Source organism: Parasteatoda tepidariorum, chromosome 6 (genome assembly GCF_043381705.1).
Source record: "Parasteatoda tepidariorum isolate YZ-2023 chromosome 6, CAS_Ptep_4.0, whole genome shotgun sequence".
NCBI classification, from domain to species: domain Eukaryota; kingdom Metazoa; phylum Arthropoda; class Arachnida; order Araneae; family Theridiidae; genus Parasteatoda; species Parasteatoda tepidariorum.
Window position 1 is genome coordinate 31,342,482 of NC_092209.1, and position 16,261 is coordinate 31,358,742.

A 16,261-nucleotide genomic window follows, 5' to 3' on the forward strand; every position below is an offset into this window, starting at 1 on the left:
TTTAGGACGAAATTTGCTGTATGGGTTAGCTTTGATTAGTTGGAGATTTCCGTATCCTGTGGCAGAATAATCGCCAAGTCTTGGAAACTTCCGGGCAGTAGCCTGCAAGAAACTGAAAAAAACATCACAGAAAGGGACCAACTCGAAAGGTATAACTCGTAGCCACCCCCGGGCAAACACCTACATGTTTTTTTTTTTTTTTATTGCAAATTTGAAATCTATTTGGCACCTTGGCGATTGTAGTTGGCGTGACAGATCACGATACAGAAATATTAACTTTTCGTCGAGTAACGAATAATACTTATTTTCCTTTCTTTCTACTTTTTTCTTGGAGGGGGGGGGGCAACTATAAAACAAAGCGATTAGTTCAGTAGATGTAGATTTGAAGAGTTGACCCTGATCAACTTATAATTTAGCGTCTCGGTCATATTTTTGTTTGCTTCTATTTATTTTTTGTCCAAATGTAACTCCGTACTACGGAGCTTGGCGGTGACGGGTTCGAAATGTTACCTTAGATATGTTTTTGTACTTCCCTTCTCTTATTTCTGTTATTCTATAAATCATGCCTTTTTTTGGGCTTATAAGACATTTTTTTTTGTATTGAGCAAACATGTTACAATTATGTAGGTCTAAATGTAAGTGTAAGCTTTATTTTAATGACAATTATTGAATCAAGATATAATAGCGTAATTTTATGATAGTCAAAGTTCGTTACGCAGCTGCAAAAAATTTAAAACTGACATCAATGTTGTTTTAATGAAGTCAGAAATTTGTAAGTATTAGCTTTCGTTTAAGAATTAAAAATTAAAATCTTAAGTCATATAATCTAGATTACTTAGAGTTATTAAAATAATCTCGTAGTTACAAACATAAAAAAAAAAAAAACTATTTTCGTATCAATTTTCGAATTTTTCCAGGCATGTGCAAACTCTGTTAGCGTTTTGAATTTTTTTTATTTTTATATTGGACATCTGTGTAAAAACATAATATTTTCTAATCAATTTCAAATCTTTTATCTTAGATTCTAGTTTTATTATTTGTAAATCATATTTCTTGTCATGTTTTAATTTACTCCTGTCTATTTTGTTCACTTATATGATAAATTCTACAGAATTCAGAAAAGAAAAAATCTAAATTGATAATTTATAGAAAACTATTCAAATAATAGCTATAAGCAATAACATTTTTCTTCTACTTGCTTGAAATGATTAACCGTGCACTTCAATTATGTAAATATGTATTTTATTAAACGTAAAAATATATTTAGGAACAAGTAAAATAGATAAAATTAAATTATTTAAATCACATTGTAATTTATGTACTTCAAGTGCCAAGACAAACTGTTATTTCTCTTTATTATAAGAAATCATCTAGGCATTTTATATATTTAAAATTAATCAAATAGCCAAGCGATTAAGAAGAATTTTAAATATTAATTAAAATTAAAAGAAAACGATAAATTAATCCTTCAACTAGTAGTTAAACTTGTATCCACAGCCGGGCGCTGTACACATTTGGTGGAACAGTGCTGCACTTAAATAATGCGTTGTCTGTTTACACACTTTAGGATTAGAACGGAAACTCTTTATTAATTTATCTTTGTTTAAAAAGAGATTTTGTTGTATAAAGTTTATGATACCTTCATTTTAAGATAATATAAAGTTCGATTATTAAAACATATGTTTTTTTTAAAAAAATAATAAAACTTATAAATAATAAAATTTGCTAACAAAAGTTTCAGAATTGGAATTTAATAAATGTAAATGCTTTGTAGCTAAAGTTGAGTCATAATACTTTTTTTTTATTTTATGTTTTCTTCAACAGAATCCTATGTAATTTATATTTGTATGTCTTCTTTTTTCAAGTTCGCCATTGTAACAAAAGTAGAAATTAAATGAATTTATTTAGATTTTCATCTTTGCGAAACCACTTTAATCTCATACGGCTCTCATAACAATGACATAAATTCATTGATTTTGATGGATTCATAATTACATATTACAACTCTAATAATAATAATGAATAATAGACCGAGTCTATTAAAACAAGTATACAAATCAAATAAAAAAAGCAGCTTATGTCTACTTTTTTATCCTTAAGAAATATGATAGATTGTGTGAAAGATGCATATTGGAGGATAGATGCTATTTTATCAATTGCTTTATAGTGATCCGATTTCTAATAATAATAATTGTGTTGTATTGAATAATGTTTCGAATCATGTATCGTATATTTAATAACACAAAAAGATATTATTACCTGTAATAAGGATAAACTATTTTGGTACACTGAATCTTCTGTAATGATAGCTGTAATGATTTACAATGATAGCTGTAATGATTCTGAATCTTTTTGTAATGATAGTTAGAGTTTTGTTAGATTGGATTTATTAGATTATAGGCAAGAATTATGTAAATAGGTATTTTATTCAACATAGAAATAAATTTAGGAACTCGGAAAATAGAGAAAAATTAAAATATTTAAATCACATCACAATTTACTTATGGTGCTAAGACAAATTGTCTTCGTTAACACTTGAAACCCTCAGAGAAAAAACTTCTAAGAATTCGATAGATTTAAAATTATACAAATAACCAAACGGTTAAAAAGAGTTTTATAAATTCAATTGAAAATTTTAATAGAAAGCGATAAATTCATCATCTAACTAGTAGTTCAACTTTTTACCGCAGCAATGCGCTGTAAACATTTGGTGGAACAGAGTTGTTAACATTACCTTTATATCGTATCCTACGTAGCAATTTTGTATTAATGAAGTGTGTGTAATACAATTATATAACTGCATAGAAATTGAGATACAAAACGGCATCCTTTGCATTTTAGATAATTAACACACATAAAAATTACATATTTGTTTACAATTTGTATGAGTTATTTTTTTAAAAATTTTATTTTAGAAACCCAAAAGCAAAAATAGCTGAACGCTAATTAATTATCTTCACATATCATACCCTCAAAAAGCAATAGTATTCTATCGATTCGTTAAATTATGTAACCTAAAATATAAGCGGCAACAATGAATAGCCATTTTATAATATGTATCACAAACTAGGATCTATAATTAACAAGAATATGGGTTTCCGACATTCCTTTTAAAGCGCTGATGCAAAGGATTCCAATCTTTCCATCATGTGTTGAGAGATGGATTTCCATACATCCAGAACGCTTAGTTTCATTTTGCCGACAAATTCCAACCAATGGCTCTGTATTCGTTTCATCAGGTTGTCAAAAATATCCTCTTGTGCACCATCAGTTTCAACTGGGTCATTACCTTGGCCAGACAAAAGGGTCTCGCTATTGTTAAAAGTCACAAACTTGAAAACGTCTTCTGTGGATGGTACAGTAGTTGATGTGGTTTCAGTTCGGACAACTGGACCAAGCTTCTGAGTAGTACCACCTGTGTTGGCTGTGGAACTTTTTGAAAACGTTTCATCCGTTATGGTTTTCGTAATTACTTGGATTTGAGGAAAGGTTGGATCATCATCCTGTTCTTTGTCAGAATCTAGTTCGTTGATGTCTGAACCATCAATATCCTGGTTTAGCAAGTCCTGCGACTGTTTTGTTTCGGGATTAGATAACAAGGAGAGGGATTCGTTGCTGTCTTGAAGCTGTTCAGATGTGGTGTTTGAAGCAGAAGTGGTTATTGTTGTGTCCTGGCCATCCACTTGCAGATTGTTTTCGGATTTGTCAAATGCTGAAGTTGTAAAGTTGAGAGCATGTATGCTGAAAATTCCGTTGTAAGTCGGGAGATAATTTGGTTGCCTTTGGTGTATTCCATAATTTCTTCCTTCTATTCCCTGAAAAAGAACAAAAGATGATTAAAATTTATAAAAAAAAAAGCGTTTACTAAGGCATTAACTAAAGTATAGCTTTGATACATGTATATTTTCTTTTGCACGTTTAATGACAGAATTTTTAATCATCGTTGTAGCAAAATCACCTTGAAAAACATCAACTTATCCACTTAAAAAGAAGAAAAAAACTTGTATCAAAAAGGACTGATTTAACTACTAAAAAGTTTACTTACAAGAATTTTAATTGTTAAACTTGCGGAAAAAAATACCATGCGTTTCTTTCTGCAGAGAGTTAACTGCAGATTGATTGTCAGTAATATATATATTTATTTTTTAATTTTGCATACCTCACAGTGTGATTGTTTATCTTTATCCAATTGATAAAATTATTATTATTTTTTTTTTTTTTTTTGAAATATCGAGAATTATTTATTAAAATAAAATTTTTACCATAAGATATTACAAATACTCAAATAATATATCTCAATCATAATAAATCTAATAAATTAAATAAATATCTCTTATTTTTGTAATATCGGTAAGATGATGAGATAATATAGTTAAAGACAAAATTATTGTGTTTTGAAAAAAGGATTTTTTTCTGAATATTTTGATGCTATTCATTTTAATTGACAAACGCATTATTATTTAATTTAGTATTTTAAAAGTTAAACAGAAATTTTAAAATATCTTTCGATTTTGATGTTATGATTTACACCTAAAATTTTAACTGAGATTTCATTTTAAATTTAATTAATTGTATTTAAAGTTTCAGCAGTTGTTTATTATAAAGGACCAAATAACAATTGGTATTGATTTAGAACAAAAAGATTTGAACTATTGGGGAAAAACTGTTTCTTCGAACACTGATAATAATGTCCATAATGATTTAAATCCCACATCATACCACCCTTTGAACCTCATAAAGAAACGATTTTAAAAAATTTCAAAGAGTTTAGAAAAAGTTATAGAAGATTATGAAAAACGAAATGAGAAAGTTTTAACTTATAAATAAGCTATTATTTTTACTGAATAAAACAAAAATAAAACATAATTTCAGAGAGGAAAAAAAAAGAATCAAAAGAATAAATAGTAAATATTTAAGTTATCTTCAAGAATATAAAAATATTGATCAACAAAAAGTGGCATTTCAGAATAGAAACTCCGAAACTGTTACATTGAGAGTTGCGGTTACAAGAAAGTTGCAGTCACCAAAATGTCGGTGTGTCTCTACTTATTCTATGCAGGGCTTTAGATCAAGCAACATTCGATGTTGAATTTGATGATTCGAAACATATACTGATCGGGGGCTTCTTTTAGAACAAAAACTTTTAAAAATTTGTAAGTTCTGAAAAAGAAGATTCTGTATTTGGTGAGAATGATTTGTCAAGAAATAAGTTCTTACGTTATCCTATCAACTTTCCGTTTTTAATGGAGATATTAGAAACTGGTTTGGTTTTGGGGGACAATTTCAAAAATTGATAAATATCCCAATTTGGAAATTCATGACAAAATTTCGTATCTATCACAAGCGATGGTGAAAAGAAGGATTGCCGAGGAGTTGTTTAAAAGTTTTCCTCCAGTTGGAGACAGCTATGAAAAAGCTATAGGTTAACCTAAAAGTTGAATTGGAAGAGGGGAATTACTGATTTAAGCTCATGCCAGAGACATACTTTCTCTTGTCCTTTGAAAAAATTGCTGAGAGGGCTCTATGATTTGTTAGAGACTAAATTACGTGCGTTGGAAACCATAGACGTAGCCAGAGATAAGTATGCGTACAAGTTGTTCCTTATGATAATGAGAAGAAAAATCCGTGAAATCTTGTGGACGTCTTCCGGGTGACCACATGTACCTTCGTGGATGTTTGTGAAGACGTCTAGTAGACATCCACAGGATGATCTTGCTCTATATGGGATAGAAAACCATAAGCCGAAGTCATGTGAAAGTTCAAAACAATTGGAATAACATTAAGTCCGAAATTTTGAACTAATTAAGTAATTAAACGCCCTGAGTGTGTGGTTGTGGCGGTCACTTGTGAGCATTGGAATTGAGTGGTATTAAACAATATAAGTTGTATTTTTACGTTTTAGCTAAGCAAATTTTAAAATTGAAATGTAAACATTGATAAACTACTTTAAGGTTATCCGATGATCAAACCAAGAATTATTTACAGTTGAATACTTTTTTAAAAATCTTTGAGCTTGAAGGTCGCAATGTATGAGGTGTATTTGGAAACAGAACGTAAGTAGACAAGGCAACCTCAATTTTAGATAGGGCGTAAGTTAACAGTGTAACTTAAAATTAAGAGAAGACGCAAGTAAACAAGGCGACCACAAATTAAAAAAGAGTGTATGAACAGTGCAACCACATATTTAGAAAAGACGCAAGTAAACTGAGTAACCACAAATTTAGAAGTGTCAGAAAAGAGAGCAACTACAAATGTAAAAAAGACGTAAGTATACAAAACAACCACAAATTTAGAACGAGAGTAAGTAGACAGTGCATTCAACCACAAATTTAGAAAGGGTACAAGTAGAAAGTGCAACTGAAAAATTAGAAAGAAAGTCCACCAACAACAAGTAGTCACAGATTCCGAAACTGAGCAACGATAAATTTACAAAGTACGCAAGTTGGCAGTGCAACTACGAATTTAGAAAGGGCGTAAGTAAACTGAGCTGTCACAAATTTCCAAAAAAGTGTCAGTGTAATAGAAAGGCATGAGAGAAGAAATGCAAATCATTTAGAGATGTCCAAGTCAGAGACTGAACTAGATCAGCGTTCCTGTATCATTCAATCAGTTTCCGTTTGCACTATTTCTATCGGACGATTTGTATCCCAATAGAAATGTATTCATATTGGTTACATCTGTAACTGTTTGATCATTAAAGGGTTTCCAGTAGACAGGTAAGTGAATTGTGACGTCAGCTTATAGATATCTCTATTAATTTTGGAAAAAGCGAAGAACTTTTAAAGATAAGAAGTTAACATTTTTAGTCACATTGTAACCAGCCTTAGAAAGAATTTTAAAATAATTTTTATATCAAGAAATAATAACTGAATAACATAAAATTTAAAATATTTTGCAACCTTTTAAAACTGCAGGTTATTTTTAGATACAATAGATTAGTTAAAGAAAACATATATGTGAAGAAGTCATTTAATTTCTAAACTGAGGTAAGGTTAAAATATTTACCTTAATTTTGGATAAAAGTAAAAATCAAATGCAAAGAGTATTGAACATTTTAAAGAATGATATTTCTAGAAGATATTTATGTCTTAAAAATGTAGGTTTTGTGGGGAAAGCAATGTGTGTTCGGGTCTTTATATTACAGCTAAAGTATAGAAATCAGTTATTTTTACAGTTTAACTAGCTAATGTATATACTATCTACGGTGAACCATTAAAGTGCCCAGAAAGTGTTTGATTTCTCAAATTATTTTGGTAATTTGCATATTACCTGCTCGTTACAGTGAATATGAGATCAATGTTGAAACAACAGCAACGAAACGTGTCTACGTGCCTAAATTAACATTATAAATTTTTTTTTGCTATCTAAAAGGGAAAAAAATCAAGTTGCTGTAATCAAACAATCAACATATTAGTTTATCGAATCAATCACTTTAAATACTATAATGCAAAGAATCAAATGATTTAAAATATTATTTTAATTAAAAGATCGACATGATGTCATTTATTCATTTTTTGGTGTCAAAAGAATCGTCAAATAATCATCAAAATAGTGAATAGAATGAAAAGAAGCAATCTTTTTTTCGATAAGGAAACCGTTAATACGCATATTTCTTAGGCAAATTGCGAAAAACTCTTTATTCCGCACTTTAACGGATCATCCTAATTAATTTGCTGATTAACTGGGTAATGTGCACTGGTAACGGCCTTCGAGCTTTAGCGGTAACGTTTATATTAATGCACTGTATTATAAAACTAACATACTATTTTTTTTTTTAATGTAGTTATCTTATACCTTAACTTATGTACATCAAAAACAATTTTTCACCCTAACTATTCAATTCTTCTATAAACTAACCTGTTCAGTGAATTTTATAAAACGCGGGTAAAACTAGCTATTTCATTCAGTTTATACACTTCATATCGCGGAATTCTGAGGTCATTTCATTTGAAAACATAATCAACTGTGGTCGTGTTTTCATTATGAATACATTTTACATGTGAAAACAGTTGGCATTTCAAATATCCAAAACTCTGTAGGAATTCTAAACTATTTATCTTACTATGCCTGTCATGTAGGACAAATAGCCAGCAGGTGATGAATAATTAATGCGACCGGTTGGGTTGCATCCGTTCTTAACTGCCAAAAATAACAATCACTAAAACATCCTCAATTGGCGACATATTTTCTCCCAATTGACTCCCAAATTTTCTGCCCGGATACGCATCATTTGTGGGTAGGGAAAATCAGAGCGACGTCTTTTGTAGTTGTCGGACAATGGCACCTGCTGTTGACATGAAGTTTAGGTGATCTAGTTTTGAAAATGAGTAATATCGTCAAGAAATTACTTGACGACAATTACGGTATTTAGTTTTAATTGTTCTTAGAACGAAAGAAAGTTCGGAAAAGCTATGCTCGCTTTTTGAAACGTTGGCAAAATGTTTATGTACATCAAAAACAAATTTTAATTAGAGAATTTTGTAGAGATTTATTCTTTAAGGCTTATTAAACCTTTCTCTCAATATTTAAAAAGAGAGGAAAAAAAATAAACCAGCGCCAGTTGTTATAGGGATTAAACTTAACATTGTATTTTATTTTGCTCCGCTAAAACTTTAAGACTTGGAAGCGTGAAATTACATGGGTGTGTAGAAAAATCAACAGGAAGTATGATGGAATAAAAAAATCTAACTTATTAGTTCAAGAATAATTATACTTTGTTGCTAGTTAAGAAAAATCATTATCCCTATGGAGAGAACCTGTTTGCATCAAAGTGCACGCCAAATGGATGCTCAACGCGAACTAATATCAATATTTATAACTCTTGAAACGACAAGTTATTAACAACAATAATCAATTAACAATTAATAAAAATATCTAAAGATCGTAACCAATGTTTGTCTTTCTGTTCGCAATTAAAGAAACTGGTGAAAGAATAATAAATTTTGTTTCTGGAGGACGGTTTTCTTCAACAGCGAAACAAAAGTAAAAAAATCTTTATCTCACATTTGATTCGTTAAGATCATGTAAGCATAAGAGCCTTGTGTCCAACCTATGTTTTTGCAACGTCATATAGTTGTTTCTTTTTTGAGAACGAAAATTTTCTTATTTACTGAAATATGTTGCCAAGTCCATGATTCTTGTAGGGCTACGAAACTCTTTTTTAGTAATTCTATGATTGATATATATATATATATATATACACATAGTGNTATATATATATATATCAAAAAATAGCACGAATTAAATTTCTATCATACTTGTTTAACTTTTAAAAACTCTTATAGTTCTTTGAAAGCATATTTATCGTGTAATTTGATAACGTAATAAAGAGAAAACAAACATTGCTTTATAGGACTACTTAAATCCTATAAAGCAATGGTCTTTTCTTAACTTGCAACGGAGTGTAACTGTTAAACTTGTCCTAAAAAATACCATGTCGTAAGCAGGCGGCAGTAGAAATGCAACGCAGTAGAAATTGACGTGCTAAAATGGCCATATTTAGTTATGAACTTAGCCTGAGCTTTTTTCGAAATTCCAACTTTACGAAATTTATTGCAATTTTAAGTGCTTTTTACCGATTTTTTTTTAAAAATTTCTTAACACTTTTTTGTTTATTACGTTACATTTTTTTTCTTTTTTAGGATTTAAAAATTCGAAATTATTTCATTAACTGTTTACCCATTGCTGTAGAAATTTTTTTTCTTCTTCTCGAAGTCTTTATTTTAGGAATTCATGCGTGTAAACAAAATAATAGTGTGCTCTGTAAACAAAATGTTCTATGTTTTTGTGGAAAATATTGACGTTTAAGAAATAAGCAATGATTAATGTGAATCAATTACGGGTGTTGGCGAATGGGGCGAGCAGCGGGCGATGGGAAATGAGCAACTGTGGATGCAATGAATAAAAAAGCAATGAGAAGATTATTCCAAATATTCCAAGCGAAATAAGGAAATTTTTAATTTCTAATTTACTAAATTCGTAAAACTGTGTGACGAAAGTTCTGATCGTTTCGTGTAAATATATCTGTGTAAATATATAGTGAAAGAATTGAAATCTTTGTGAAAGAATATAGAATGCGTCACCTAAGAGAATTGATACTTGACGAGCTTGACTTTCTCTAAATAGAATGTAAAGAACAGTAGTTAACGTAAACAGATGCCATGTTACAACAACCAATCAGGATCGAGATACCTACACTACATCACTTTCAAGTGTCCCATTGGATATACGATGAAAAAACACTTAAATTTTTTTTTCTATAGGGAACCAGCTGAATAACCGTTCTTTGTACTCGTTAGAAAAAAGTAAGCAATCAATATATCAGTATTGAACAAAACTAAAATCATGCTCAAAACTGAAAGACATACACCAATTAATTAACTGAAAGACAACACCAAGACAACTAATATAGCTGAAATAATTCCATTTTTTATTTATTATATTTTGTCCTTCCTGGTGGCTTTACCATATTAGATTAAGTAAAACACGTTTTAATTAGTTTATCTCATTAGAATGACGTTTTTATGACGCTGTTGCTCGAGGCAACTCATGATAGTTAAATTTTACCACAATCACGCGATTTTCTCTAGTACTTGTTTTTTTAAACAAGAGACCGCAAGGAACCTCTTTTCCCAGTATCCATATTATAGATTCCGAATATTGATGCAGTTTTAATAGGTTACAGATACATTAATATACACTACCTATATTTGTACGTATGGTACCTATTAAAACAGCACCATTTACAATGCTAGTAGTGCCCACTACCAAAATTAATTGAGCATCATTGCTGCCAGTCATAATATGGTGATTTTTTACATTTCTCCTAAACAAATTTGGGCCATTTCTCTATTAGTTTTGCTTCATAATACGTAGAGTATTTAGCTTATTATTTTATTTGAGTTAGTACTTAATAACAAAATTAATTAAGCATCATTAGCGTCTATAACAGTTGGCTGGATTTTTACGCTTTTTTTATGAATTGGTTCCATATCCCATTGATATTGCTTTTAATATCGCTTATTTTTTAATTTCAATTAGTAATTATTACCAAAATCAATTAAGCATAATTAGCGTATAATTATGGCGATTTTTTACTTTTTTCTTAAACAATCTGGTATCATTGCTCCATTAATTTTGGTTTATAAATCACATTCTTTTTTATTCAGTTAGTACTTATTATTAAAATTGATTACGCATCATTGGCTTCTACAGTTTCATTTTTTACGTTTCTCTTAATAGAATATCACCATTTCTCTATTAATTTTTGTTTTCAGTGCTAAGCTTATTTTTATTTCAATTAGTATAATTAATTAAGCCTTATTGGAGTCAATAATAGCAAGGCGATTTTTTAGGTTTCTTCTCTATGAATTATAATTATTTCTCCACAAGTTTCAATTTTCAATAAACTTTTTTTTTCTTCTTTCATTTGCAAATGATTTTAAATTTAGTTTCACAGATTCACGTTTTAAAAGTATAAAAGTAAGTAAAATAAATACATGGTTTCTAATAACTATAGAAATACTAATTTGGTGATGTAAATGCTATCATGCTCATGCTGATCATTGATTTGAGCTGACATAACGAATAAAATGTAATTAAAAATTAAAAACATGCAAAGAAAACTAATTTTTGAATGAGAGCTATAAGTTTATAAATACCACTGTAATCTTTAAAATATTTGAAAGATAGAAAATCGTTTGCATTCTAATTTATATCAATGGCAACTATCTGTGAGTAAAACTGTATCCAGTCAACATATGACATAAACAAATAAATATAATTGAAAAACATTATTAAGAATAAACTTCCATAATGTTAACTTTTTGTCTTTGGCAAAAAAAAAAGAAGAAAAAATTAAAGCGTTTTTATAATAATAAAAAACTAAACACAATTTTAAAAACAAAATTGTAGTTGATGTTACAATAGTAATCGAGAAAAATTATTAAATTTAAATTTTATCCCGAAAGAATCGAAAACAAAATCCTGTATTAAACTATAGAATATTATAGGATTTGCATATAAAAGTAGAATATTTGAATAATATTTTATAAAACTTCGATAATAAAAATTCAACCCTAAAAACTGTTTTTCGAAATCTCTTTAAGAAAAGTAACTTCCTTAACTATTTGAGATAACATCCTATACGAGGGTTGCTATTTGTATTTCTGGCCTTGGCAACAGTAAGTGTTGCTAGGCGACCGCAGACGATTTTAATCGAAAGTTTGATATTTTTAAACATAAATTCAGCAGACGATTTACCATTATAGCTTCATTTGTGTTGTTGACAGTAAATTGAAAAGTTCTTCTCTTTCAAAAAATGGAATTGAATCGTGAACATTTTCGTGCCATTATTTTTCATAACTTTCGACGTGGATTGTCAAGACAAGAGTGCTTCGATGAACTTAATTCTTTATTCAGCGATAAAGCGCCATCCTACAGCACTGTAAAAAATTGGTATAACGAATTTAATCGTGGTCGATGTTCGATCCAGGACGAATCCCGTGCAGGTCGTCCAAAATCCGTTGTTGTGCCAGAAAAGATCGATGCTGTGCGTGAACTGATAAAGCAAGATCGTCATGTGACATACCGTGAGATAGAGGCGTCTTTGGACATTAGTATGACTAGCATCAATAAAATATTGCATGAACATTTGAGCGTAAAAAAAATTTGTTCGCGTTGGATCCCGCATAATCTGACAAACGCTCAAAAAAAGGCTCGTGTCGATTGGTGCAAGGAAATGTTGGAAAAATACGTTCAAGGTACATCAAAGGCTGTGTATAACATCTACACAGGTGACGAATCATGGATCTATGCATATGAGCCGGAAACAAAACAGCAATCAACTGTATGGGTCTTCCAAGACGAGGCAAAACCAACAAAAGTTGTTCGAGGAAGAAGCACATCGAAACAAATGATTGCCTGTTTCTTCGGCATTAACGGTCATGTGGCAACAGTGGCGTTAGAGCAACGCAGGACGGTCAATTCTGAATGGTACACGACCATTTGTTTGCCAGAAGTCATCGGAGAAATTCGAAAAAAGCAGAAGAACAGGCGAATCATTCTTCATCATGACAATGCGAGCTCTCACACATCGACTCAAACAAAGGCATTTCTGACGGAGCGAAAGATCGAACTGATGGGTCATCCGCCGTACAGCCCTGATTTGGCACCCAATGACTTCTTCTTATTCCCACACATCAAAAATAAATTACGTGGACAACGATTTTCGACCCCCGAAGAAGCGGTTGATGCATTCAAAACGCATGTTTTGGAGTTACCTCAATCGGACTGGAAAAAGTGCTTTGAAAATTTGTTCAAACGCATGCAAAAGTGTATTGATCATCATGGAGAATATTTTGAAAAACAATAAAACCAATTTCGATCCTACATGCTTATTTTTATTATTAGGCCAGAAATATAAATAACAACCCTCGTAGCTTTATATAAAATCTAAAAACCGAACATCATAAAAGAAATCATCAGGTAAAAAAGACTCGTTATTAAACGAAGCGTTTAAAAAATAACAATAATGAAATTTAAAATTTTGACATGGTTTATGCAAAAATTTATGATTTTTTGTAAAAGCTAAACTGCAAAAAATTTGGATCAAATTATGGTATAAAGTACCGTCACGACATCATCGGTAAAATACATTTCTATGGTAAAATATTATACCTTAATTTTTACAATAATATTTATTTAATAAGAGTGATTCAGTGATTTTACGGTTATTATTGCTGTAAAAATTACGATATACCAGATTTTTTGTTTCGTTATAGGTTCCAGTAAAAATAGATTTTACGGTAAGAAGTGCCAGTACTTTTTAACGTAAACCGCTACCGTGTTTGATTTTTTAATATCAAAATTTTATTAAATATTATTCAAATCTTATAATAGATTTTTACATCTAAATTCTGTTGCAATATCCCAAAATGTTTTTATAGTTTAACTCATGATATCATTTTTGATTCCTTTGGGATAAAATTTAAATTTTGCTCGATTATACTATTGCAACTTCAATTACAATTTTGCTTGTAAAATATTTAGTTTTTGGTTATTATAAAAATTTGTTAGTTTTTTTTTGTTGCTAAAGATGTTATTTAGTTATAGCTATGAAAGTTAATTCCTAAAAATGTTTTATAATTTTAGTTAATAGCATTTGTCATTCAGTAATTTGTTCCGGAATCTTTTGCAATGTAGATCTTATAAAATAAATTATTATCAAAGAAAAACATCACTAGCACAATTCTCCAGAAGAGTGCTAAATGCTAAATTTTTTTTAAAATTGGTGCATCAGTTTTTGAGAAATCATTTCGATCCTCTAGAAAAATGGGGTATTAAAAAGGGTATAATGGGGTATAACACTTAAAACATCTTTTATTGCCCTCAAGCCAATAAAGTTTTTTTTTTTTTTTTAACTTTTATTCTTCTTGACTTAAGCAAAATGACGTGCTAAGTTTAGAATTTTGCAATACTCAAAAGCAACGCAGTGTTATCTAAAATTTGGGTCTGGTACTTCTTACCGACAATCAGTTGCCCGACAGCTCTATTGCTCGACAGCTTATTATGTCGACAGATACGTTTACCAGACAGATTTGTTTGCTCCACAATTCATTTGTTCGACAGTGCAATTGCTAATCTTTTAATGCTACCCAGAATTAATTATAATTCAAGAAGGTCCCAAGTCTTTTATAAAGCAGAGGGTAAGGTTTACATCATAAACAGTCTTTAAATATCACCTGCACATTCTTGCCATAAGTAGCTCAGTCTTATTTAAAAGGTTAATCAGTTGCCAACATAGGATCTTATACTCATTACCTTTACATATCGGGCAAAGTATCCATTAGGAAAATAAATAGTCTGGCAAATGTACACGTTGGAAAAATGAGTTGTCGGGCGAACGTATCTTTCGGGCATATGAGCAGCCAGGACACCGAAATCGGACATTTGAGTTGTCGGGCAAATGACCGGATCAGAAAAAAATAATGTTAACAATCCTACAGAATCTAGAAAAAGGTGTCCTATTTCTTAAAGATTCCTTTATACCAAAATATGTAAGTTAGATCTTGTTGTAGCAATCTTAAACAATGGTTATTTATAAGCAATTTTATTGTGGTGAAAAAAATATAAAAAACGTAACAAAGGACTAATTTGTATTTGAATATTAAAACGAAATGATGAACTGAGAAATTAAATGAAGGAAATTTTTTCTAACATCAGCCGATCTCTCATTTTTTTAATGTACCTTCTTCACTGTCGTTTTCACACAACTTTCACCTAGTCTGGTTGAATTCACCATCTCCTTTGGTTTAAAAAGGGTCCCTTTCTTCCACTTTAAATAAATCTGTTGCTTTTATTAGTTTTGTGAAATTTGTTAAAAGTTTAGTACTTTTACTCTGAAAATTTTTTAAAAAACGAATAATGAAACTGTTCACAAAAAGTTTTCCTTTTCGTTTCTTTTTTCTTTCTTTTTGTAAAGGTTTAACAAACCTTTCCGTGACGAAATCATTTCTAGTTACAATACGTTTTGTTAGTAAGCGTTAAAACTGTTGGTTTCCTTTTCACGCATTATTGGATTGTGAAAATGTGAATAATCGTTGCATTTCTGAATGAATGGATGGCTGTCGTTCACAAATATTGATGAAGAGAATAACTCTAGGCTCCAATTTTATTTCATTTCATGTTAAAAAATTATCAATTTTTTTTCATATTGAGAAATTAAGCTTCAAAAAACTTAATAACTCACTAATTACAGCTGCACAATTTTTTATATATATTTGAAATGGTATCTTGATTGTATTGAATAACTAATTGTATGTATATATATATATATATATATAAACTGCTGTTTGTAGAAAATGCAACACCATGAAGGAATCATCAGAATCAAATGAAATTCGCAGCAAATGTCAATTATAGGATATTATGCAAATTAATAAAGTTTCAGAGCCATCGCGCGTGCGTGGCGCGCGCAGCGCCCTCTGAATTGATGCTGAAAGCGTATAAATAAAGTGCTGTAGCGGGACGTTGAAAATAGTCTATGATTATTTGTTAGTGGCAAACGTTTAGTGAGACCTGAGTATGCCTCCACGACGGAAGAATAAGAAATTCAAGCAACTTACGGAGTTTGAACGAGGGAGGATAATCGGCCTTCGAGAAGGAGGATTTTCCTATCGCGCAATAGCAGCTCGTATGCAGCGGAACAGTTCCACAGTGATGCGAGTTTGGAAGCAGTGGACCGACGAGCACCGAACAACTC

General features: G+C 30.4%; 1 protein-coding gene across 1 annotated transcript in view; it reads right to left on the reverse strand.

Annotated features, from left to right (window-relative positions):
* Window positions 1-1,915: 1,915 nt before the first annotated feature.
* LOC107448638 (uncharacterized) overlaps window positions 1,916-16,261 on the reverse strand; it is a 24,535-nt gene continuing 10,189 nt past the window's right edge. The window contains exon 2 of the mRNA XM_016063919.3: window positions 1,916-3,815. Within this exon, the coding sequence (XP_015919405.1) occupies window positions 3,111-3,815 (705 nt within the window). The 3' untranslated portion in view covers window positions 1,916-3,110. The remainder of the gene's footprint in view (window positions 3,816-16,261) is intronic.